General features: G+C 40.2%; 1 protein-coding gene and 1 non-coding gene across 6 annotated transcripts in view; one reads left to right on the forward strand and one right to left on the reverse strand.

Moving 5' to 3' along the window:
- The first annotated feature begins 1,348 nt into the window (after window positions 1-1,348).
- PTPN11 (protein tyrosine phosphatase non-receptor type 11) overlaps window positions 1,349-27,132 on the forward strand; it is a 68,453-nt gene continuing 42,669 nt past the window's right edge. For 3 of the 5 annotated variants that reach the window (XM_081546326.1, XM_081546321.1, XM_081546324.1), the window contains exons 1-4: window positions 1,349-1,571; window positions 19,944-20,066; window positions 24,976-25,170; window positions 26,895-27,087. In XM_081546326.1, coding sequence (XP_081402452.1) covers window positions 1,558-1,571; window positions 19,944-20,066; window positions 24,976-25,170; window positions 26,895-27,087 — 525 coding nt within the window. In that variant the 5' untranslated portion in view covers window positions 1,349-1,557. The remainder of the gene's footprint in view (window positions 1,572-19,943; window positions 20,067-24,975; window positions 25,171-26,894; window positions 27,088-27,132) is intronic. The other 2 variants (XM_081546323.1, XM_081546325.1) reach the window with 1 other exon arrangement.
- LOC145528019 (U6 spliceosomal RNA) lies at window positions 24,346-24,452 on the reverse strand. Its single transcript, XR_014070098.1, has one exon. It is a non-coding gene; the product is annotated as a U6 spliceosomal RNA (small nuclear RNA).

The following is a 27,132-nucleotide window of genomic DNA, read 5'->3' on the forward strand; positions in this document are numbered from 1 at the left end:
CAGTACTCTTGCCTGGAAAATTCCACGGATGGAGGAGCCTGGTAGGCTACAGTCCATGGGGTCACAAAGAGTCGGACACAACTGAGGAACTTCACTACTAGACTTCTCCTTGACTCAAATATCATCCTTAGTAAAGCTTTCCCTAAATACCCCATTTAAAGTAATATAAAGGGCAATGGAGAAAAGAAGGGAGATGAGTATGGGGGTATTATCTCAAGTGTTTTATTTATCTTGATTACTGTAGCTCCTCTCATGAGAATATCTGGGATTTTTGTCTTTTTAGTTCACTCTTTTATCCCTATAGTGGAAAATCAGTGCCTAGCAGACAGAAAATGCTCACATTTCCTTCTAATGATAATAGAGATAATAATCACACACAAAAAAAGTGAAAAAGTGAAAGTATTAGCTGCTCAGTTGTGTCCAACTCTTTGTGATTCCATGGATCATAGCCTGACAGGCTTCTCTGTCTATGGAATTCTACTGGCAAGAATACTGGATTGGGTAGCTATTCCCTTCTCCACGGGATATTCCCGACCTAGGGATTGAACTGGGATCTCCTGCATTGCAGGCAGATTTTTTACCATCTGAGCCACCAGGGAAGCCCCAGTAACTACAGGAGAGAGTGAGTAAAAGTCGCTCAGTCGTGTCCGACTCTCTGCGACCCCATGGGCTATACAGTCCTTGGCATTCTCCAGGCCAGAATACCGGAGTGGGTAGCCTTTCCCTTCTCCAGGGGATCTTCCCGACCCAGGAATCGAACCAGGGTCTCCTGCACTGCAGGCGGATCCTTTACCGAGAACTTATTAAACAGACCAGGCCTAGTTCTAAACATTTTACATATTTAATCTTTCTCATAATCCTAAGAAGAAAATACAATTACCATTCCCTTTTTACAGAAATCAAGGAATGGAGGAAACTGAGGCTCAGAGGAATCAAGCAACTTTCCTAAGGTTAGTTCAGTTCAGTTCAGTCGTTCAGTCGTGTCCGACTCTTTGCGACCCCAACCTCTTTCCTAAGGTTACACAGCAGTAAGTGGAACAACTAACTATTTGAGGAATGAAATGAATGAAATTCGACTTCACAGCGCAGGGATGGAATTTGACGCTGTGGGAGCAGATAGGATCAATTCACGCGACTGCGTGTAACTTTGAGCGCACAACGCACGGTCTAACGCCAAGATCTAAAAGAGAATGAGAGGTCCTTTGGAAACAGCACGGCGGACGGTCCACAAAGCCACTAACTGCCATGACCAGCCTCAGCGAAGAATGGAAGCAGGAAGTAGTGGCGGGCGTCGCGTGGGAGTGACGTCACGGAGGAGCCGGCGGCGAAGGGCGGGGGAGGAGGGGGTGGAGGCGGAGGAGGAGCGAACCGGGCTTGGGGGGCGGCTGCACAGTCTCCGGGCTCCTCAGGCCTTGAGGGGGGTCTGCGCGCGGCCGGCTGGCTCTGCTCCCCCGTCCGGTCCGGAGCGGGCCTCCCTCGGGCCAGCCCGATGTGACCGGGCCCAGCGGAGCCTGAGTAAGGAGCCGGTTCGTCGCGGAGCCGGAGGGCGGGAGGAACATGACATCGCGGAGGTGAGGAGCCCCGAGGGCCTGGCCCGGGCCTCGGCCCGGCCCCCGCCGCTTTCAGTCAGCTCCGCCCGGGAGGGGGCGGCCCGGCTGGGCTTCGGACTCCCGCCCGGGGTCGCGGGGCAGGCTCCGTTTCAGCCCCCTAAGCCCTCCAGGGCCCCGGGGCCCGGCCCTAGCGCGCCCCCAACCCCTCGGGTCCTCATTCATTTCCTGCCTCCCCGGAGTTCCGGCTCCCGCAGCCCTGGGGATGCCTGTCAGGACGGGGGCAGGTAGAGCCGCCCGGGGAACCGCGGACGCCAGCGGCCCGGCTCGGCGCGCCGCATTCCTGACCCATTGCCTCATGAGAATTGCCTCATGGTGATTCCGAAATAACCCCGCTCACTTAGGGGAGGCTCCTCGGCCCGGGACGCGAGAGGGAAGAGGAGCGAGTTGCGCGAGGCCAGGCCGATGGTCGAGCCTCTCTGGGTCACTCTGCGTCTTGCGCGCATTTGGGGGCTTTACTCAAGGTCCTTGACCACTTTGTATGCCTCTTTGCATCTTCTTCCCCTCACCCCCCAACCCCTCACGTGCCAGAAATGGAAAAACTGACTGTATCTGCAGCTATTAGAAGTATTTCCTTCCTCTGCGATCTTCGCTTTGGGAGGTGGGAGGGAAGGGATCTGTATCTCTAGTTATTTTAATCCTTCACCACAACCTTAAAAGTCAGGTAACGTTAATCACCCCCGTTTTACGGATGTGGAAACTGAGGATCAGAAGACACATACTGCTAAATGATAGAGTTTGAACCTAAGAGTCAGAAGGAAGATGACTGAGTTAATGAGATCCTTGGAAAGTTCAGAGTAACCATACTACTAACTGCTGACATTTGTTTAGCTCTTACCGTATGCCAAACACATTTAATCCTTATTATAACCCTATCAGGTAGGTACTGTTATCCCCATCTAAAGAGAGTAAATGAATTTCAGAAGTTAAGCAACTTGCCTTCTAGTGCTAGTTCTAGTGTTAGTTGCTCACTTTTGTCCGACTCTTGCCTAAGGTCACTCAGTCAGTAAGTGGTGGAGACAGAACCCCACTGTTAATTACTAGTCTGCTATTATTTTATAACTATTGCCAATCATTTGTAAGCCTTAATTTTGTTGTTAAACATTAGTATGATCGATTGTTTTCAGATAATGATCCTGCTATTTTGTATTGTCACTCTGTATAGGATTCACAGTTAAGACCCATTTTTTAGACCATAACAGTGTCCTGTTATGGTCACTGTCTTAGACATTTGGAAAGCTGTTTGAAGCTGTTGGAGTTATTGACTGAGACGCTTTTCAAGATACTAGGAATGTCTTCTCAGAAATACACCTGCACATTATTCATTCATGGGATGAAAAGAAAGAGAAAGGAGGAAACTGAAAACTTAACCAGTGAGTGATTTGGACAGGTCTTCTGGCAAGTGCTTACAGATCTGGGTAATATATAATTGCATTTCAGCAGAACAGTGTATAGCCTCAGATGTTCTAATTCTTTAGGGAGCATTTAAATAAAACAGTTGTCTATTCTTTAATCTGTCAAATAGTCATTGAGCCTTTTGTTCTTGTGTCTGCTTTTCCAGACAAGTAAGGATCTGCTTCTTTTAGGAGACAAAAAGTCTGGGGACTGGGGGTGGGGTAGGGGCTGGGTAGTAATAGACCCTACATTGTCCAACTTGTTAATTTAGAAGCCAGGAAGTGTGAGAAGAGCCAAAGCATCTAGTGGTAAAGATGACAATTTGAAATGAAGTAATTCCTCCTCTCCTACTCCAGCCCTCCCATACCTGTTATGGAGGAGAAATATGTGCCCCCTAAAAAGTCAGATTATGATTGTAATGCACGACTTCCCAGGTGGCTCAGTGGTTAAGCATTCACCTGCCAATGCAGGAGACTCGGGTTCGATCCTTGGGTGGGGAAGATACCCTGGAGAAGGAAATGGCAACCTGCTCCAGTATTCTTGCCTGGAAAATCCCATGGACAGAGGAGCCTGGCCTTCTGCAGCCTGTGGGGTTCCCAAAGAGTCGGAGGTGATTTAGCAACTAACAACAACAACAACAGTGCACGTAATTGGGGATTATGTATTATTAGTTTTCAGATCATGGATCTTTTATTATTTTTAAACCAGCTTTATTGAGGTATAAGTGACATGCAACAAATCACGTATGTTTAAGCATACAATTTGATGTTTCCACACATGTATACACTCAAGAAACCAGCAACACAATCAAGATAATGAATATATCCATCACCCCTTGTGATGGCTCCTCGAGCCCTTTATAATCCCTTCCTTGTTGCCAGGCAAACACTCTTCAGCTTTCTGTCACTTTACGTTAGTTTGCATTTCCTAGGATTTTACATAAGTGGATTTTTGTGTGTGGCTTCTTGGGCTCAGCAAAATTATATTGAGGTTCATCTATGTTGTGTGTGGCAAATAGTTCCTTTTTATTGATTAGTGATATTCCACTGTATGGCTGTACTACCATTCATTTTTCCATCCAGTTGTTGGTGAACATTTGGGTTGTTTCAGAGTTTGGCTTCATAAATAAAACTGCTCTGAATGTCCATGTCCATGTGTTTATATGGATGTATACTTTCATTCCTCTTTGGTAAATCCTTATCAGTGGTATGGCTGGATCACATAGCAGATGTGTATATATACATACATATATATGTATATGTATATATATATATTTAGGAGATATAATCTGTAAAAAATTTTTATTGGAGTATAGTTGATTTACAATTTTTTTTACTTTAAAAAATTATGTATTTTTTAATTGAAGGATAATTGCTTTACAGAATTTTGTTGTTTTCTGTCAAACTTCAACATGAATCAGCCATAGGTATACATATGTCCCCTCTCTCTTGAACCTCCCTCCCCATCCCACCCCTCTAGGTTGATACAGAGCCCCTGTTTGAGCAGATGTATATTTAATTTTTTCAGAAACTGCCAAACTTTTTCAAAATGTTCCCACCGGCAGTGTATTAAGAATTACAGTTTCTCCACATCTTGGCCAACGCTTGGTGTGGTCAGTTTTTAAATTTCAGTCATATAAAGGTGTGTCATTGTAGTTTTTTCCTATATCAGTACTTTTTAATTTAATTTACTTATTTAATATTTTAATAGAGGTATAGTTGATGTGTAACATTATATTAGTTTCAGGTGTACAGCATGCTGATTTGATATTTATTGTAATTTTAATTTGTATTTTCCCTGGTGACACATTTTTTCATGTGTTTGCCATCTGTATCTCTTCTTTGGTTGCACATCTATTGATTAAATATTTTCCATTTTAAGATTTATGTGTAAAAAATAAAATTTACTTGTTTGTTTTCTTATTGAAATTTGAGAGCTTTTTTATTCTGGATACAAGCCTTTGATCAGAATTGCAGGTATTTTCTTTTAGTCTGTAGCTTGTCTTTTCATTTTTTTAAACAGTGTCTTAAACAGAGGGTTTTAATTTTGATGAAGTTGAAGTTATCAGTTTAAAAAAAGTGGATCATGCTTTTGGTGTTATTCCTAAGAAATCTTTGCTTAATCTAAGCCTCAAATGTTTTCTCCAAGTTTTATAGTTTTAGGTTTGTGATCCACTTTGAGTTAACTTTTGTATTTGTTATGGGCTGTGGATGTATCTTCTCTTCTTTGCATATGGGTGTTCAGTTGTTCTAGCACCACTTATTGAAAAGACTGTCCATCTTTACTCAACTTGCACCTTTTTTGAAGATCACTTGTCCATTTATACATGGGTCTATTTCTGGACTCTCTTCTGCTCTATTGATCTATTTGTCTTTATGCCAATACCACATGATCTTGATCACTGTAGCTTTATAACAAGTCTTGAAATTGGATAGTGTCTTCAAACAGTCTTCAAACTGTTCTTTTTAAAATGACGTTTAACCTCAGAATTAATACATTCACCAAGTAGTTATTGAACCAGGCAGGGTGAGGCAATAAAATAGGCAAAGATTGCTGTTCTCATGACTGAGAGAGAACATGAACAAACCCATGAATAAATAAGACTATTTCAGGTAGTAATAACTTCTGGGAGGCCGAAAAAAGCAAATGTGGAGCATGTGGTTAGTTTTGATAATGGGTTTAGGAAAAATCTCTGAGGAGGTGATCATAGGAGCCGACTCCTCAATGACTGATATTCTGAATTTTGTGTAGCTTATATCAAACTAGATAGCATGTTTAAAAGCAGAGACATTACTTTGCCAACAAAAGTCCTTCTAGTCAAGGCTATGGTTTTTCCAGTGCTCATGTATGGATGTGAGAGTTGGACGGTGAAGAAAGCTGAGCACCGCAGAATTGATGCTTTTGAACTGTGGTGTTGGAGAAGACTCTTGAGAGTCCCTTGGACTGCAAGGAGATCCAATCAATCCATCCTAAAAGAGATCAATCCTGGGTGTTCATTGGAAGGTCTGATGTTGAAGCTGAAGCTCCAATACTTTGGCCATCTCATGCGAAGGGTTGACTCATTGGAAAAGACCCTAATGCTGGGTAGGATTGGGGGCGGGAGGAGAAGAGGACGACAGAGGATGAGATGGTTGGATGGCATCACTGACTCGATGAACATGGGTTTGGGTCGACTCCGGGAGTTGGTGATGGACAGAGAGGCCTGGCGTGCTGCAGTTCATGGGGTCGCAGAGAGTCGGACACGACTGAGCGACTGAACTGAACTGAACTGAACTGAACTATATCAAACTAATCTTTTTTGGTTCATGGGTTTAGAGTCTCTATGCGTTCAGTAATTAAAATGTCATATTCAGTATGCTGATGCCTCTGAGCATCACAGGTAGGGAAAGGAAGGCATGAGCAGTTAAATGATAAACCCCACCCCCCTCCCCACTCCGCCATGGGCTTCCCTGGTGGCCAGGCAGTAAAGTATCCGCCTGCCAATGTAGGAGATGCAGATTGGATCCCTGGGTTGGGACGATCCCCTGGAGAAGGAAATGGCAACCCACTGCAGTATGCTTGCCTGGGAAATCCTATGGACAGAGGAGCCTAGCAGTCCACGGGGTCACAGAGTCAGACATGGCTTAGCCACTAAACAACAACCACCCCAGGTAATAGAGTGATGGCAGTTCTCTGTTTAGATTTTGAGATTGCTTGGCTGCTCTACTCTGCCTTGCCCGGCTGACCAAACAGGTTATATCCTTCAGCATCTGGTACATCTTTGGCATTTGCTTTTGTTCTCTGGAAGAGACCGCCCAATGACTTATACTGAGAGGGGCAGAAAATTTAGCTTGTTCTCTAACTCTAGGCTTTTGGTTTTTCTGTTGCATGTCAAGTACATTTTGTCCCAGGCTCTCCCTGGTGGCCATGTTTGTTTATATCCTGTGGGAGTCAATAAACTTGCCTTACTGAAAAATAACAGCTCTGTGACTTTCCAGTTGAAACTGGTTGTCTTTGCTAACGTCCTGTCCAGAGCTCCGGTTTTTGTCCAGAGCTGCTCAAATGCAAGACCCACTGCTAAGATTACTTACCCATCTTGCACGTGGTCAGTGTGGTGACTGTTAGAGAGTCACACAAGATCTGGAAAAGCAGAGCCAACCCTTGTTTGTCATTGTTACTAGCAGACCTTGGTGTACTTTGTTAGGCAGCAGCAGAACAATAGAAGACACTGTGCTTATTCCTTTTTTCCCTTTGGGAAACACAGACAGCACTTGCCCTCCAGTGCTGCCCTTTTTAAGGAAGGGGAAGACAAATACTGATGTTTAGTAGGTTCTGTGGCAGTTGTGGACTGTAGCCAAGGGTTTGAGACCCGCCCCTGAAATGGATTCAAACACCCTAAAATTGCAGCCCAGTTCACTACTGAGTTTTGAAATGTGATGTGCATTTAGCAAACTCTTGGCAGTGCTGAAACATGAAAGACACAGTTCATGTTTTCAAGTAGCATTGACTTTAGAGGGAGACAGACTTGTAGGCCAACATCGAATGAGTTTGATGAAAGTAGTGCCAAACTGAAACTGAAATTTGTCCGTGTAGAGCGTACTGTTTAGAATACACACACACTTGTGTACTCATGTACACATTCACACACACTGTATATGTCTGTCTGTATACACATACCTATACCCACATGCAATATGCTTATTTTAAAAATAGTAGACTATAGATGCAAGCCTTTGTCATTCCACTGACCCACTCTAATGGAACCTAGACCCACTCACTCACGAATGTGGGATTTAACTTAGTTATCATGGGATTACTACGTATGAGGGGCACTGTGCTAGGCGTTGGGTGTCCAGGTTTTAAGGAAACAGCGAGTGTGAAAGTGCTGAGGTGGGGAGTTCTCAGAGTGCTTGAAGGACAGATGGGAGCGCGTGGTGGAGCTGACACTGGGGCTATAGGTGGGGACTAGGCCACGCAGGGATTGTTAAGGTCCTCAGCGTCACAGAGAGGAGTCCGGATTGTATTTTAAGAGCAGCGCAAACCCATAGAAGGATGTGATCGGGGAGTGGCATGAGCCGATCTATTTAAAAATATCCCTCTAGCTGCTTTGAAGAGAGGATTCTAAGAGGCTCGAGTAGACCCTGGGAGAGCAGACAAACGAGAGAGAGACTTCAAACAGGGTAGAAGCCATTTGTGGAAAGATTTTTGGAGGCAGTTTCCATTGCCTTGTCATCAGAGCAGAGACGCTGACCAATGAAACTCCATGAAAAGATAATGATCGATTAAGCCATAGCTCTTGACTACAGTTGAAAAGCTGCCTTAACTTTTTTCCTATCCTCTGTTACCTAGAATCCTTTTCCCTATTGACTACCCTCCCTCATGACTCATCCTTTTCCCCATAGAAAATTAGCATTTAATTGGAAAAGAGGAGTATTCTTGTTATCTGCAGAAAGTACCAGACTCTAAGCTTTCTCCCCAAGGATAAAGATAATGATTTTTCTGGAGCAGCGGGTAAGAAAGCCATACCCAGTATCACTTTATATTTAGGCAAGAAACTGAAATTAGACTTTGGATCCCTAGTTTAAACTCTCTTCTTAGCATAGCAGCCTTGAGAATAAGTTCCTGAAATTAACAGCCAGCTCAGACTGTTTCCCCACATCACTGGGGGGAAGGGGACGCATGGATAAAATAATCAGCATCATTGTATTTTCTTTTTGGTTCATCAGCATTTTCTTTTTTAAACTCAGTTGACATAAAGAAGAGCCTGGTCTCAGTGAGCTACGACTTTGCAGAATCTGTTTTCAGTAATGAGAGATTTACATTTCTGGTATGATTTTCCGGCAAGTAGTTTGGGTTAGTAAACTCTCCTGGAGGTGGGGGATTCTGTCTTTCCTTTCTTCAAGCCCACTCAGCACAGGGCTGATTTGTTTCACACATTGATTGGAGGCTCTTTTTTCACAAGCGTTGAGGTTGTGTGAGTGTGTATGTGTCTTCAGCTCTTTCTGCGAGGTGGGTGGTACCCACCTGGGCCATGTTATGACCTGAGAGTCTTAATAAATAATAGCGCCACAGACTAAGAGAACAAACTTATCAGGGGGAAGGATGGGGAAAGGGATAGTTAGGGTGTTTGAGATCGACATATACACACCATTATATTTAAAGTGGATAACCAACACGGGCCTACTGCACAGCACAGGGAACTCTGCACAATGTTATATGGCAGCTTAGATGGGAGGGGAGTTTGGGGCAGAAAGGATGCATGTATATGTATGGCTTAGTCCCTTTGCTTTCCATCTGAAACTATCACAACATTGTTAATCGGCTATACCCAATATAAAAATTAAAAAAAAAAATGTTTTTAAAAATAGGCAGTGCCAGAGGATGACCGATTAGAAGGGGTTGTCAAGAACCTGCAGGTTTGCGAGAGTTACAATGTGCAAGAGGGGAAGGCTCATATTTCCTGGTGGCCCAGTGGTTAAAACTTTACTTCCATTGCAGGGGGCATCTGTTCAATCGCTGGTCAGGGAACTAAGATCCAGCACGCCTTGTGGCAGAGCATTGAGAAAAAAATAAAGAAGAGAACTCTCTTCCCCTCTTCTTCATGTGATTTTTTTCCCTGTGCCCTTCCTCTCTGGCTTTTCTCCTCCCTGGTTTTCCTTCATTCCCCAGAATTAACTCAGGCATCAGTCCTTCACCAAGTGCCTACGGTAGACATTAGGCAGACTGGAATTTATCTGTTTCTTCTCATCTTTTATGGACTTACCTTTTTGGGTTCATTTGCCCTTTTCCTCTCCTTTGAGGTAACATAGATATATTTACATGACTTTGGGGAGACTAACCTCTGCTGTTTGAATTCACATGAAGCGGAAGATGGGGGGCAGGGTTTAGAGATGTGTGGCCTCAGTACCCATATTACAAGGGTTTCTGTCATCCTTGAGGCCAGCTCTATAATCTAATATTAATCCTATTAACTTCATGATTCTTTGGCTTCCCTCGTGGCTCAGTGGTAAAGAACCCACCTACCAGTGCAAGAGATGTAAGAGACATAGGTTCAAACCCTGGGTTGGGAAGATTCCCTGGAGATAGACATGGCAACCCACTCCAGTATTGCCTGGAGAATCCCCATGGACAGAGGAGCCTGGTGGGTTACAGTCCATAGGGTCACACAGAGTCAAACATGACTGAAGCGACTTAGCACACGCATATCCTTTACCCTCACTCACTAAGATCTCAGGGATTGAATGAACTCTTAACTGCTCTGTGTTAGAGGTAAGCATGTTGCGAATCACAAAACTGCTAGTTGTTGAACTACAGATATTAAATATGCAATTGGGAAAAAGTTTCTGGTAAATACAAAGAACTTTTTGAAAAGCATAGCTAAGGAAGGAGAGTTTACAGTATATCAAAACTCAAGTGGGTGGATTATGTTGTAGAACTTTCAATTTCTAATTATACATCGTTCGAAATAACATGGGGACAGCCCCTGAGCTGTGAAGTTCAGTTTTTGCAAAGGCAGTGTAACATAAATGATTCATTTGTCAAAATGGGCCATGTGAAACTAACATAATTATGCAAGAGAAGAATCTATCTGCATATCTTCCAACACTAATAATAATGATAACAACAGCAACAACCAGTGTTTGTTAAGCCCTTACTCTGTCTAGCCTTTGTGCTAAATGCTGGTTACTGAGTTTCCCCTGTAAGCATTATTCTCCTCTGTTCCCTCTTAATAACATGATAGGCATAATTCGAACTTGGCAATGAAGCAATAATAGTTTGTTTAATAAGGGGGTAAAGAGACCACTAGCTTTATCTCCTGTGCCAGCCTACCTGATGAGTGTCCGTGGTGGTTACCTAGCCTACCTTCAGCAGCGAAAGTCACTTTTGTAATGTCTCTTAGGCTGCTCTACATAAATGTTGTATTTTTAAAATATACAAAGGTGGGAACACATGGTTATAAATAAAGACCATCTAGCCTCCAGAGTCCTGCTCTAGAAGTTTTTGGAAATAAATAACAGAGTGTGAAGGCTAAAAATTTGATTTTTGGAGTCTACGTTGTGCGCTGGCCCCATGGCGAACAGTCAGTAAATGTGGCCACAGTTCTTAAAAAATATTTATTTATTACTTATTTTTATTTTTGGCTGCTGGGTCTTTGTTGCTGCGTGTGGGCTTTCTCTCGTGGCAGAGAGCGGGGGCCACTCTCTAGACGTGGTGCGCGGGCTTCTCATCGTGGTGGCTTCTCTTGTTTCAGAGCAGGGGCCCTAGGATGCCTGGGCTTAGTTGCCTCCATGGCGTATGGGACCTTCCCGGATCAGAGATCGAGCCCACGTCCCCTGCATTGCAAGGCGGATTCTTAACCACTGGACCACCAGGGAAGCTCTGCGGCCACAGTTTTAACCAGCCATAATAAATAATAGTCAGTAAATTATTTTTTTCCTTGCTGCCAGAGCTAGTTCATAATTGAGGAGAAAAAAAATATGTAATAATATGAGCATGGAGAAGTCTTTTCTGTTTTATAATTTGTAACTTTTTATTTAAATCTGAACTATTTAGAGGAGAGAGAGACTCAAGAGGGAGGGGACATATATATATATATGTATATGTAATTATGGGTTCCCTGGTGGCTCAGATGGTAAAGAATCCGCCTGCAATGCAGGAGACCCGGGTTTGATCCCTGGGTCAGGAATATCCCCTGGAGAAGGAAATGGCAACCCACTCCAGTAGTCTTGCCTCGGAAATCTCATGGACAGAGGAGCCTGTTGGGCTACAGTCCATGGGGTTGCAGAGTTGGATGTGACTGAGTGACTAATGCTTTTCATGACTGATTTGTGTTATTGTACCTCAGAAAAAAAGCACAACATTGTAAAGCTATTTTCCACCAATTAAAAAATATTATTAGTGGTAAAAATATAATTCTGCCTTCTCGGTCTTCATACTCTTTCCTGATGTAAATTCTCATCTCTGTCTTATTTACTTTCTTCTTCCAGTCACCCCGTCTTTTTAGTACCTATTGTGAAGGGTCTTGTTAAAATCTGTGCCTTTATTGTTAAGTATTTTATTCTGACCTAAAACAAAATTCCTAGTTCCCAAGGTGAAAGTCCTTCGAGTTTTTTCTCTGGTAAGCATTTTATGTGTTATTAATTTACTTCAAGCTCACAACAACTTGCTGTGAGTTAAGTTTTTCTAAACATAGCAAGAAACCTAGAAGTCATAAAGGAACAAGCTGATAAGTTTAACCATGCCAAGATGAATTTCTTTGGGGCCAAAAAAATTAACCACAAGTGAGTAAAAAAGGAAAAATGCTACGACAAATGTTGTCACACATATAATAAAGGATCATTTTCTGGCTCTATCAAGAGCCCCTTAGTAAGAAAAAATCCAGTAGAAAATGAACAATGGCAAGCTGACAATGCACAGAAAAGGAAAAAAAAAAGGTCTGAAAACATGAAAAATTGCTCAGTCTCACACAGAAATGCAAACTAGAATGGTACCATTTTCCATGACTCAGATGAAAAAGTTTGGTAATATATGTAGTATTGGCAAAACTGGGAGAAAACAGGGACTTTCACACTTATTTCATGGGAGTTGAAACTGTTACCTTCTTTTGAGTGCAGTTCGGCAGATTTGTCAGAGTTAAAAAACCACTCTTGTCAAAGCAGTTTTATTTCTAAAATTTTAATTTACAAACATACTTGTAAACATGTATAAAGATGATTATAAAGGGTATGATATGCTGCATTATTTGTACTAACAAAAATCTAGGAATAACATAGATGTAGTGCCGAAGAATTGATGCTTTTGAACTGTGGTGTTGGAGAAGACTCTTGAGAGTCCCTTCGACTGCAAGGAGATCCAACCAGTCCATCCTAAAGGAGATCAGTCCCAGGTGTTCATTGGAAGGACTGATGTTGAAGCTGAAACTCCAATGCTTTGGCCACCTGATGCGAAGTGTTGAGTCATTGGAAAAGACCCTGATGCTGGGAAGGATTGGGGGCAGGAGGAGAAGGGGACAACAGAGGATGAGATGGCTGGATGGCATCACCAATTCGATGGACAAGAGTTTGGGTAAACTCCGGGAGCTGGTGATGGACAGGGAGGCCTGACATGCTGCGATTTGTGGGGTCACAAAGAGTCGGACACGACTGAGCAACTGAACTGAACTGAATAGGGATTAAATTATGAATAGTACATTCTTATAATAGAATAATGTGTAGCCATTAAAAAGAATAGAAAGATCATATGGAAAGATCTTTGTGTTGTAGTAAGTGAAAAAATCGGGGTGTAGATCAAGATTCCATTTGTGTGTGTGTTTCACATAGCCTGGCATGGAGTATGGACCTGTGCACATGTAGGTAAGTATGTATGTATGTATGCACATGTAGGTAAGTATGTATGCATGAGACGTTTCTCAGTGTAACAGGAAACTTGCTAACTGTAGTTACTTTTGACGAATACAGCTGGGAGTCTGTGGAACCTTGGGCTTTTTCTCTGAATTTCATGCCTATCTGTGCTGTTTTAATAAATAAATTTTAAAAGGTTTTAGAAAGTTTTAAGTGTGTGTGCTTAGCAGGATCCTAGAGGACATCGACTCTGTACAAAATTAGAGCCGCCTAAAGTAGCTGGCTGAGATAAGGAAAGATGAAACAGGAATGAAAAACAGGATAACCAAATAAAAAGATCTTGCTAGAAGCAGTAAACAATGTCCTTGAGGCAGCCCTCCCCGTGGTGAGGTTGAGGGCAAACCCAAGAAATTCTTCTAAGAACCGTTTTTGAAAAACAAAGAGGAGGTAACAGTGGTGACAGTAAGGGAACAGATCCCCCATAGGTGGTGGGGGTCCAGGCTGGGTGACCAGTTTACGTGAAGCAGCTGCTGAGCCTGCAGTACGCTTCCATAGAGGGGAGACAAAGTGGTTTTTCCCTTCATCCACTTCAGTAACCTGAGAATTGTAGGTTTAAAGATTTTTCAAGTACTGTGATATAACCATCATCATAATTTAGAAATAATTAGAATCTTCTTAGAATCAGGAACAAGGTGTCTGCCTTCCAAATCACTGAAGTAGCTGTCTTTATCTGGTATAGACATCAGTGTTGTATCTGCTTCATGAAAAAAGTGGTGCATTTTCTCTTCCTTTTCCTTCTCTGGAATAATTTATGGAGCATTGGAATGGTATGGTCTTTGAAAGTTTGGTAGAATTCCATTTTGAAACCAAAAAAATAAAAAGCCTGGTGCTTTTCTATGGATTAGTTTTAAAATTGCTCTGTTTTTACATAGAAATTGGTTTGCCTGCATTTTCTCTCGAATGGACCCAGTTTTGGCAGTCTGTATTTCCTTAGAAAATTATTCACTTCATCTAGATTTTCTAATTTATTTGCACACCAGTTTGCAAAGTAGTTTCTTAAAAAATTCTTTTCCTTCTGTTTCAGTGGTTATGGTTATTCCCCCCTTGTCATTTCTTATTTTGTGTATTTTGTGATTTTTTTTCTTGTTTTTGTACTCCTGAATAAGTTAACTAGTGGTTTGTCTATTTTGCTAATTTTAAGAAGCAGGATTTTTATTAATTAGATCTGCTACTTTTCTCTTTTCTTTGATTTTTGCTTTTATCTTTATAAAATATGTTTCCTTCCTTGTGGTATACTTTTGCCTTTTTTTGGGGGGTGGGACTTTATTTTTTAATTTATTTTTTTTATTATTGTTAGTGTTTGTGTAGTGAATTTTCCACTGATCACTCCGTTAGCTGTATGCTATAAACATTGATACATAGTGTCTTCATGACCATTATTTCTTACAAATTGTGTAATTTGAGCTTATATTTCCCCCTTTACCTAACAGCTGTTTAATGGAAGGTTTTAAAATTTCCAGGTAGAAGGGCCTTTCAGTTTTTTGCTTTTGTTAGTAGAATTCGGTTTTATTGGTTTATGATACTGTATTTGGTAATACATTTTTCTCTTAATATATATGTTTTATTGAAGTATAGTTGACTTTCAGTGCTTCGGGTGCACAGCAAGGTGATTCATTTATATATATACACATATGTTATTTTTCAGATTCTTTTCCATTATAGGTTATTATCAGATATTGACTGTAGTTCCCTGTGCTATACAGTAAACTTTTGTTGTTTGTTGCATATTTATTTTTTTATTAGAAATATAGCATTCTATTCATACTACATCAAACAAGTAGAATCAAAATGTCATAAATTTTTTAGCTAGGCAAAAATTTATAAGTTTTCTAAAATACATATATTATACATAAATATATAGATGTGTAATATATGTATATACATATATGTCTATATATGAAAAAATCGAAAACATAGGCTAAATAAAATGGGAGCACTGAATATGAAATAGATAAAGTGAAACAAACTAGATAAAAGTAAAAGAGCATCGTATAGTCCAGTTGCTTTGAAACATGGCTGGTCATTAGAAACACATCTGGAGAAAAAAAGCAATACCTGGGCATTTGTATTTTTCAAAAAATTCTAAGATAATTCTGATGTGCATCTGGATTTTAAAAAGTGATCACAGGTTTTTCTACTAAATGGTAGTTTTGGTGATATAGAATTCTATTATTTTCTGTTGACCAATCATGATACAATAGTATTAAGTTGTAGTACTTCTACTTTATAGGAGTTACTGTTTTCTTGTCTTTGTGACCTAATATATCTGATCAGTTTTTATGAAAATTCTCTGGGCACTAGGGAAGAATATGTGACTATTATCAAGATGTGGAGTTCAACATATGCACAGTATATCTGTCATATTGTTTATGTTGTTTAGATATTCTATCTCTTACCTATTTTCTTAGTCTATTTTATTTTGTATTGAATGTGGACTATTAACATCTCCTGTTAGTGTGTTTCCTTGCATCTCCTGTAGTTTTTGCTCCATAAAGGTGATTGTACATAAATATTCATAGATTTGTTAATTGTTTGTTAATTTTTTTTAATAGATAGCAACCTCATCTACATTTATTGTTATGACTGATAGGTTTGGTATCAATTCTATCATAATATTTTATACTTACATTTGACCCTTGAATAACAAGTTTGAACTGCACAGGTCTACTTAAACACAAATTTTCCTCCATAAGTATGTACTGCAGTACAACACAATATGCATTTGGTTGAAATCATGTGGTTGGAAGCAGAACAGTGGATATGGAGGGCTGTCTATAAAGTTAAATATGGAGTTTCAACTGTGTAAAGATCAGTGCCCCTAACCCCCAAGTTTTTCAGGGGTCCGCTGTATATATAGTGTTTCCTTGCATTGTTTCTCTCAAGATGTGTGTGTGTGTTTATAATTTTTTTCTAAAATGTGTATTTAAAAGTTTTTTGTTGAAAATAGTTTTTTGAGGGGATATTTAGGAAGGTTTGTGTCTTTTTTCTTAATTCTAGTCCTTACACCCCTGTTTGGTTATTTAACTTTTATTATCAGGCTTATCAGATTTTTTCGTTATCTTTAAATACCCATCTGTTGCCTATTGCCTATACAGCAATGGGGCTTCCCTGGTAGCTCAGCTGGTAAAGAATCTGCCTGCAATGCAGGAAGGCCTGGTTTGATTCCTGGATTGGGAAGATCTGCAGGAGAAGGAAGAGGCCACCCGCTCCAGTATTCTTGCCTGGAGAATTCCATGGACAGAGGAGCCTGGAAGGCTATAGTCCCTGGGGTCGCAAAAGAGTTGGACATGACTGAGTGACTTTGACTTTCACTATACACCAGTGAGGTTTTTATTTTGGCGGTGTTGGGTCTTAGTTGTGGCACTGGGGAGTCTTGCCTGGCAGCACACAGACTCTTCAGCGGTGGAGATCAAGAGGGCTCATGTGGGATCCTAGTTCTCCAACAGTGAGGTTTTTATTGTTTTCCCTTTCCCATTTTCTAGTTGTAGTATTTCTACTGTGTGACAATATGTAACTACTGCACGTTAGTCTTCTACTCTCATTCCCATCTTTGTTTTAGTTGTCCATGTGCACTTACAGATTATTAAATGCCCACTGTCAGTTATTTTGTCAATGTTGCTTGTTACCATTTGGTTAGATGAAGTTTATCCTCTAGGAGATTCATCAGGAGAGACTCATATGTGCAGCATTCCCTTAGTTCTTGTATGTTGAAACTTGTTTTTTTCTATAGCTTTGATAGTTGAAGGATAACTTGGCTGAATATAAAATTCTTGGTTTACACTTTTCTTTCATTGAGTTTTTAAAAAATTCTTGTTCATTTGTCAGCTTGCTGTATATATTGACTTTAAAAAGTCAGATGCTAGTCTCATTTGTTTCCTGTAGCAAGTTATTTGATTTTCCTGTAGGCATTGAAGATTTTTTTCCCATTTGTCTTTAAACAAGTGTCAGAGTGATTGTTCTGGGCTAATTTTCCTAAGTACTTGGTGAAACTTTTCAGTGTATACATTCACATCTTACTTATTGTCTTTTTTTTTTTTTAATTTAATGTATTTATTTAGTTGTTTATTTTTGGCTGTGCCGGGTCTTTGTTGCTTTGCAGGCTTTTCTCTAGTTGCAGTGAGCTGGGGCTATTCTCCGGTTGCAGTTCCTGGACTTCTCATTGTGACGGCTTCTCTTGTTGCAGTGCATGGGCTCTAGTGCACACGGACTTCAGTAGTTGTGACATGTGGGCTCAGTAGCTGTGGCTTTAGAGCTCAGGCTCAATAGTTGTGGCACATGGTCCTAGCTGCTCTGCAGCAGGTGGGGTTTTCTAGATCAAGGGTCAAACCCATGTCTCCTGCGTTGGCAGGAGGATTCTTTACCACTAGGCCACCATGGAAGCCCTCAATTTAGTTTTAAATATTAGTTCTGTTCTATTGCATGCTTGGAGAAGGCAATGGCACCCCACTCCAGTACTCTTGCCTGGAAAATCCCATGGACGGAGGAGCCTGGTAGGCTGTAGTCCATGGGGTCGCTAAGAGTCATACATGACTGAGCGACTTCACTTTCACTTTTCCTGTTCATGCGCTGGAGAAGGAAATGGCAACCCACTCCAGTATTCTTGCCTGGAGAATCCCAGGGATGGCGGAGCCTGGTGGGCTGCCGTCTATGGGGTCGCACAGAGTCGGACACGACTGAAGCGACTTAGCAGCAGCAGCAGCAGCAGCATTGCATGCTTTTCTTTTTGGTTATATGTATGTTCCCCCACTCAGCTTCAGACTACCACATCAAGTAATACGTTGTTTTGTAGCCAAAAGCAAAAGAAATTTGACATTCTAACTGGCTTATATAGGTAGAAAAATTGAATGTTAATGTAAGATTTTCATTGTACTTTTTGAAAAGTTATAAGAAACTGGAAACCCTCTGTTATTGCTTTTTGATTCCCTAGGGCTGTGGGGACTCAGGTGGGAACCACAGATCAAAGAAACTGTGAGCAAGGTTAAAAAGAAAAAAAAGAGTTTAGTAATCACACTGTATGCTAAAGTATGGGATGTTGGGATGATAGATATATATAACTTGAGGTTGCGTTTTCCCGGGGCAAAAGTCCATCTTGATCTTTTGACAGGCTTTCAGAGGGAGTAAAAAGCAAACTAATCTATACGTATTTTTTTCATCTGAGCCCTGTGATTTTTCTCTGAGACAATCAGAGTGATGTTTAGACTTTCCCCCAAATGCCTGGAAGATACAAGAGGAAAAATTAAAAAGAAAACAAATTTCAGTTAATGTAAATAACAGGAATGTTGGTAGGCTATGTCTGAATTCTTGGCTTTTCTGATTATTCCTTGTCAGAACAATCTTATATTTATTCTTATGATTGTCAATAATAATATCAACCTTTAGTGCATAATATGTACCAGACTCTCAGATGACTAAGCATCTCGTATTTAGTACATGGCAGATCCAACACCTGAGTTTCCTCTCCCCACGCTTTTCCCCTGTCTCGTACACGGTACCGCCAACCTTCAGACCTGAAACCCAGACCTGAAACCCAGGCATCTTTCTTACTCCTTTCTTTTTCTCCCATCTCATTTGTTAATAAGGAAGTCCTGTTGGCTACCTTTAGAGTATTCCCAGTTGGACTGTTTATCACTGCTCCTTCTGCCACCTTGGTCCTTGGTACCATCATCTCTTGCCTGGATTATCACAGTAGCTTATTTAACTGATCTGTATGCTTCTTTCCTTGCATGATAGTTTGAAGGATGATTTTAAAATATAAGTCAGGGACTTCCCTGGTGGTCCAGTGGCCAAGACTCTGCTCCCAATGCAGGGGGCCTGGGTTCGATCCCTGGTCAGGGAGCTAGATCCCACGTGCTGCAACTAAAAATTCTGCATGCCACAACTAAAGATCCTGCATGTTGCAATGAATGTTGGAGATTCCTCATGCTGCAACCAAGACCCTGCACAGCCAAATAAATAAATTAAAAAAAAAATGTAAGTTAGATCATGTTGCTCCTCTGCCTAAAAACCCTGTAGTCCTTTCCCATTTCACAAAAAAATAAAAGCTGAAGTGTTTACAGTGTCCTCCAAGGCCCTCCCTCATCTGGCTTTTCATTACTTCACTGGCTTCATCTTCTTCCCCTCTGACCCTTGTCTGTTCTGCTCCAAGCACACTGGCCTTTTGAGTGCTCGAACAGGTCAGAAACGGTCTGCCCCTGTGCCCTTTTCTTGTTCCTCCCTTTGCCTGCTGTGCTTCTGTCTTATATGGCTGCATGTTACTGCCTTGCTTCTTCCAGATCTGATCAGATACTCCCTTATGGCTGAGGCCGTCCCCAACCACCCTGTATAAATAGTATCCATTTCAGCCCCAGTCCCACTAACCATGCCCCCAGCCCCACCTACTGTGCCAGTGGAACCCCAGGCCCCTACTGTGGGGAAGACAAGGAGGAGGTGGTGATCAAAGAGAGGAGGGGAAAGGGGTTGTGTTGGTATTTTTATTTGCTACTCTTCTCATAGGCATTTTAAGCTGCGATGGTGTGGAAAGCAGTGCTTTGTTTTTCATTGCTCTTTTTCTCTCTCTCTCAAGATGGTTTCACCCAAATATCACTGGCGTGGAGGCAGAAAACCTACTGTTGACAAGAGGAGTTGACGGCAGTTTTTTGGCGAGGCCCAGTAAAAGCAACCCTGGAGACTTCACACTTTCCGTTAGGTAAGTTGGAAGAACGAGAGCACATCCTGAGAATGCCTGCCAGGTGGGAAATGTTAAGACCACATTTGGACAACCTGCTACCCTCATTTAGAGTCTGAAGACCTGTCTGCAGCCCTGTGAGTGAGGCCTTGCCAGTGCCCTGGTCCCCAGATCAGGGGTGATTCAGGCCTGTTTGTGGGGTTTTAGGGCATGACCTCCTGAGAGTGAGCTGATTGGGGAGTCAGCAGAAGGGGCCTGAAAGGTGGGGTTTTCTTCTCTCTTGGGAGACCACATAAGGATGTGTAAGTTCTTAAATTGAGCCTGATTCGATCCCGGTGTAATTCCAAACAAGATGCAGTTCTGGTTCCACTCATCCTGAATCTGGTTCCCTGCATTTTTCCTTTCTCTTCTGGTGATTACTGAATGGGGAAAAAAAAATGCTCTTGAAGTATTTCTTCAAATGGACTCACAGACATAGAAAACAAACTTAAGGTTACCAAAGGGGAAAGTGGTGGTGGTGGGGGTCTGGGATTAACAGATACACACTATTTTATATGAAGTAGGTAACAAAGGCCTACTGTATAGCACCGGGAACTGTACTCAGTATCTTGTAATGTTCTATAAGGGAAAAGAATCTGAAAAAAAAAATGTGTACATAACTGAACCACTTTGCTGTACACCTGAAACTAACACGACATGGTGAATCAGCTATACTTCAAGTAAAAAGAAAAAGAAAGAGAAGAGTTTCTTGAGATCACTTTTCTTTTTCAAGAAATAAAGCATCACTGAGGAAGTTGTGGTGCCGTTTGTTCCCCTGCCCAGTCCCATTCCCCTCACTCTTTCCTCAGAGGAAACCACCATCAAGAGGCTGACATATCTCCTTCCTGAACATGTTTTTATACTCGTACTGCATTTGTCCTATGTGTGAATGATATGAAGTTGGTTTGTGTGTTTTTAGAATTCATATCCCTGGCTTTATAACGTACGTATTCTGCGACTCCCTTGAAAAAAAATTTTTTTTTTTTAAATTCTGTGCTGGGACATATAGATCTAATTGTCAATTTTAATGGCTGTATAATACTTGAATGGTGTGAATATACCACAATTTATCCCATCCCCTATTGTTGGACACTAAGTTATCTTTACTAGGTTTAAAATTGTTTTGAACAGTATGGCCAACCCATCCTGTTGCATGTCTCTTTGAGCTCACATGGGAGAGTTTTTTCTTGCAATTGACTTTCTCTTATAAACTCGCTCTCCTTGCTCTAGCTCATTCCAGGAGCCAGATCCGAACGGCTCTATGAATTCTCTTTTGTTGTTATTATTTTTAAATAAAAAAGTAAGGAAAATGTGCTCTGAGGATTTATCTAGGACCCTGTTGGGAGTTGAGAAGTCCCTTTTCAGTGGGTATTAGCTTTTCAAGGAGCCCGCGTCGTCGTCAGCTTTTACTTTTGTTTTGCTACCAGGAGTGGGCAGAAGCCTTCGTCAGTTTTCGGGCCTTGTCCTAACACAGACCTCTAACCTACAGTTGAGTGACATTTGACTTACAAGAGTTTGGATGGAGATTATATAATAGTAACAATGAGGAGGAGGAGGAAGAGGAGGATGATAGCAGACATTACTGAGGACTTGGTACATTCCTAGCCGTCTTACTAAACACTTGAATGTGTTTCATTTTATTTAATCTCTCCAATAACCTAAGAATAAATACCACTGTTATCTCCAGCTTTGAGGCGAGTAAGCTGAAGCTCAAAGGTCAAGTTAGAAAGCTGGGCTTATACCTAGTAAGCAGCAGAGCCAGGACTACAGAACTGGTGAGGTTTTTTTTTTTTAATTTATTTTTCCTCAGCTTTTTATCCTGAGCAATTTCAGGTCTATTGGAAAGTCAAAAGATGACTACAGTTAACACCCACATTCTCTTTACCTGTTATTATAACATTTCACTATGTTTGCTCTTTCTTTTTATGAGTGTGTGTTTGTGTATACTCCTTCCTCCAAACCTTTTGAAAATAAGTTGCAAATGTCAGGACGCTTATTTTTAACCTCTAAATATTGTTACTTCAGTGTGCATATCCTATGACCAAGGATATCCTGTATAATTACAATATCATTATTATTATATATGAGAAATTTTAACATTGATTCAATATTATCTAACGTACAATCCCTGTTCAAATTTCTCTCGTCATTTCAATAGTGGCTTTTGAAGCCATCCCATTATTTCACATCAGAAAGCACAGAATATCTGTTTGTCTCATCTTTTGGTGTTTGTGCTCCTGGAGTGTTACTGTTTCTAGGCCCTTGTAGTAGACAGAGCTGGGGAGTAAATATATATTTGAAAGCAAATTTTAAATATATCAATATCAATAAATACATGAATATATATCAAACCAAGTTTGATAGTTCCAATTCAACACCAGCTTCTTCACCTCTTCTCATTCCATGTTTGCATTTCCCTTCGCTTATAGAGAGAACCCTGTTTTATAGCCGCATCAGTGTATGACCTCATTTGCCCAATCCTATAATAGGAAAATAGCTTCAGAATGACTATACCACTATCATTTCTAATTACAAACATTTCTAATTAAGTAAAGTTCATGATTTCACTGGAGTCTTTTTTGTTCTTAGAATATATCCCAATAAGGGTGTACTGTTAGTACTGTTTTCAAAAGCTACAGAAATTAATTTTCTGTGTAGTTATGAACTTACTACAAAGTTAGATTAATTTCTTTCTGTATTCATTTTTGCTTATGCACTCATTTTTTTATGTATATGATATATATGATTTTTTGTGTATATGATATAATAGACATGAGATGTGTGTGTATGCGTGTGCATGACGTGTTTATTCTAGTTTTCTGCAGGTGATCTAAACTTTTTGTTATGTGCCCATGCTAGTTAGTCAAGGAAGATCCCCAGTTTTAATTTTGAGGAAAAAAAAATACAGAAAAATACATAAATTTATGTACAATTACTCATGTTGTGTTTATTGCCAGTTATTTTTTTCTTCAAAGTAAAATATAAAGTAAAGCAAAATTTCCTCTTTTTCACCACACTTTCTGCTCTTCTTTTCTTTCCCAGAAATAATTACTTTCTGAGTTTGGTATATTTCTTTCTAGTTCATTTTAAAAAGGGTACATGTAATAAATAATGGAACATAAAAATAATAAAATGTAAACATTATTATATGTATGTCTGTGGTCTGTGTCATGAGTAATATATGGTATGACTTGTGTACATTCTGAAATTTTCAGAAATGGTACATGCTAAGTATATCGTTCTGCACTGTGCTTCTTTCATGCTCTATCATGTATATTTATGTATATATATACATATTTTTTTGGCTGCACAGCATGCCTTGCCAGATCTTGGTTCCTTGACCGGGTATCAAACCTGGGCCCCAGGAGTTAAAGCACCAAGTCCTGACCACTATACCATCAGGGAATTCCTAATATCGTGTTTTTGAGATCCACCTATGTTGCTTTATATTGATCTAGTCCATAACCGAAATATCTGTTTTTGTGTTATGTTCTTAAGGTTAGAGATAGAAAGCTCATGTGCTAAAATAGAATCAGGTGTAGCTGGAGAAGAGACTTACTTGAAGTACCTTTTTTACATGGAAAAGATTGTCACCGCAAATTAGAAGTAGATATTGTTATTAACATGGTAGGGTACTTTTTCTTACTTTGTTCCCATTTTCCTTTATCTTTGGATAAAGATAGTAGTGTTTATATTTAACAGAGGCCTCATCGATAATGCTGTAGAGTCAGACTAAAAAATAAATATAGGTTAGTGGCTATCATTTTGGGATTGCCAGACTTCCTGGGTCCACAAAGATGATTATGAGTGATGAGGTATATTTAGTAGTTCGGAAAACCAAACAGAAAATCATTAGACTGCCTAGGCTAACTAGAATACCAAGTTGTAGAAACTTTTGGCCGGTGTGTTACATCAGTTCAGTGGGTTGACATATTAGCCATCTCATTTTGGAAACTCTGTCAGTTATATGTCTTTAGAATGATTTTTAAAGATACAGTTATGTATAATATCTTAAAGTGTATAGTGAGACGAGTTCTGACAAGTGTACTTATTAATGCAACCAAAACTCCACAATCAAAATCTTGACTATTTCTTTCACCCTCGAAAGCCCCTTTGTGCTCCTTTCTAATCTTCCTCCCCCTAAGAGGTCAGCAATATTCTCTTTTCTATCCCCATTGACTAGCTTATTTGACAGCAGTATATAAATGAAGTCATACAGTATGTTTTCTTTTGTGTCTGACCTCTCCCTCTTTTTTTTTTAAAAATTATAAAACGCTTCATGAATTTGCATGTTATCTTTGTGCAGGGGCCATGCTAATCTTCTCTGTCCCATTCCAGTTTTAGTATATGTGCTGCCAAAGTGAGCACTGGCTTCTTTGTCATAACCTAATGTTTTAGAGATTCAGCTATGTTGTTTGTGTATATCAATCATTCTGTGTCTCTCTTTGTAAATTCCTGTATAATATTCCATTTATGAGTATTTGTATACATTTTGGCGATAAATATTTGATTTTTCATTTTTCTTCTACAAAGAGGCCGCAATGAATATTCTTGTACCAATCTTTTGGTAGCCATTTTTGGAGGGCAAAATACTTAGGAGCGGGTTTACTGAATTATAAGGTAAATGTATATTTAATTCTAATGATATTCATCTTGATTAATTAGTGATGAGAAAAATGATTGCCCCTTAATATACACAGAACCCTTTGTGTTGAAATGGTTGACTGTGTGGTTATTTTTCACTCAATGCATTTGTTTAAGAAAAGCATAAACTTGTACCTTCTTTGGGTTTGTTTCAGTTAGGTGAAATCTGATAAGGAATATGAGATCCATTTTTACTAGTATAGCTCTTTATTTGTCTTCCCTCCACCTTTCTAATGGACTATTTTAGAAGAAATGGAGCTGTCACCCACATCAAGATTCAGAACACTGGTGATTACTATGACCTGTATGGAGGAGAGAAATTTGCCACTTTGGCTGAATTGGTCCAGTATTACATGGAACATCATGGGCAACTAAAAGAGAAGAATGGAGATGTTATTGAGCTCAAATATCCTCTGAACTGTGCCGATCCTACCTCTGAAAGGTCAGTTCCGTTTTCATAACTGTGGAGCCTGCGTCTCTCTCGTGTCATAGGTGTGATGTGAATGCAGCATGGGGGTTTGGCTTCTATCTGTTCATTAATCTTAAAATCTTAAAAATCTCATAATCTTAAAAGTTTTACTAAAGTAAGAGTGATAGGATCAGATTACTCTCAGAGTGGCCTTTTCTTGCAAAAGCTTCAGTCACTATTACTTACAACTCATTCTATAGAAGTCTCAGACAGTTCCTGTATAGATTATACTTGGTACATGCAGTAATTTTAAGATTATTGAATTTGAATGTTACTGAACTTCGAGAGTTAGGAGAGGAAAACAAACGCTAATGGAGACACCAAAACGGTAGCAGTTCCCTCTAGTAGCTCCTGACCAGCTATTCAGCAATGCCACCAACAGATGTCAGTTTAAGCTCAGAAGTGGGAGAGCAGAGAACTCAGAGGGTTCAGATTGTTCATCAGTTCTTTGATGTTATATCCACAAATGTGTGGGAATGACCTTGCTTAGAGGAAATTGTATTATTTCCGAGATCTTTCCCTTGTTTTGGAACTAAGCTGATGAAAGCCGGGGCTTGACTTATTTGTATTGATTTTATTGGTTTTCTTCTGCATTCTCTTTCTCCTTTCTGACTCAGTACCAAATCAGGGTCTCTTAATTAGTTTTGTATATTTTCTGTCTTCAGATAGGTTTCTTCTCTTTATACCTTCATGTCACTGTTATTTTATGCTGATCATTTGTTTGACAGCCAGATTATTAAGCAAAAGGCTGTCAGCCAACTCTCTGCAGTTTATTTCTTAATTTTACTGTCTTTGGTTGAGAGTGGATGAAAAATATCTTGATATATATTCCTTCAGTGATGAGCCATTAGCATTATGTGCTGTGATCATGCTTGTTTCCTCACCAAGATCCTGAGGGAAAAAGCCACATTATTAATTTGACTATGTTAAGATATTTTCTATAGTAACTTAGAGTGGTATTTTCTCAAAATCTGACCTTGGACTGCCTACATTAGGACTCTAATGTGCTAGTTAAAAATTCAGATTGCTGGGCCCTATTCTGACTTAGTGTATTGGTATCTCTGATTATAAGATATGAGACTTCACATCGTTAGCCCAGTCCTTTGCCTCTACTCCAGGTCTCATGTGCGTTAAAATTTGAAATGATAACCCAGCAGATATCCCAAATATGTGAACAGCAAACTTGGAGGCTCTTGAAGTATAAGTTGAAAATCTGGAAAAGCTTGGAATGTTTGAATTCATTTCTAAGGAAGATCCTTTTTTTATGGAGTGTTTGCATGCCAAATCAAGGGCAAACATTCAAATGATTCTCTGTCACTACCGTAACTCTCTATTATAATTTCTTTAAATGACTGTGATTAAATAGTTGGTCCTTTTAGGATTGGGCAGTGGAAAAATGACAGACTGACTTTTTAAAAGATGAGGGATTTAAAGAAAATAAGAAAAATTGAGGATATTTGTGTTCAAATGACTGTGGGCTCATTTAAGGAATTTAATGGTTACTCATAACATCTTTATCATTTTTCCTGCATGCTGGGGATGCAGGTTCAGTCTCGAATGGGATGGATCAGTCTCTTGGACGAATATGTCTATTTTAAATTGTTTTGAGAGGTGACTGTGGATGGTAGTTTTATGAAAGGATGTAGTGAACGCATTGCAGAACTCAATTGATTGTCATTAAAAAAAAAAAATTTTAGGTGGTTTCATGGACACCTCTCTGGGAAAGAAGCAGAAAAGTTATTAACTGAAAAAGGAAAACATGGTAGCTTTCTTGTGCGCGAGAGCCAGAGCCACCCTGGAGATTTTGTTCTCTCTGTCCGAACTGGAGATGACAAAGGGGAGAGCAATGACACCAAGTCTAAAGTGACCCACGTCATGATCCGCTGCCAGGTAAAGCCCCAGCTGAACTGTGAGTCTTCTGAAATGTCAGCTTTG

This window comes from Giraffa tippelskirchi, chromosome 11, assembly GCF_054371585.1.
Source record: "Giraffa tippelskirchi isolate mGirTip1 chromosome 11, T2T-mGirTip1v1.2.pri, whole genome shotgun sequence".
NCBI classification, from domain to species: Eukaryota; Metazoa; Chordata; class Mammalia; order Artiodactyla; family Giraffidae; genus Giraffa; species Giraffa tippelskirchi.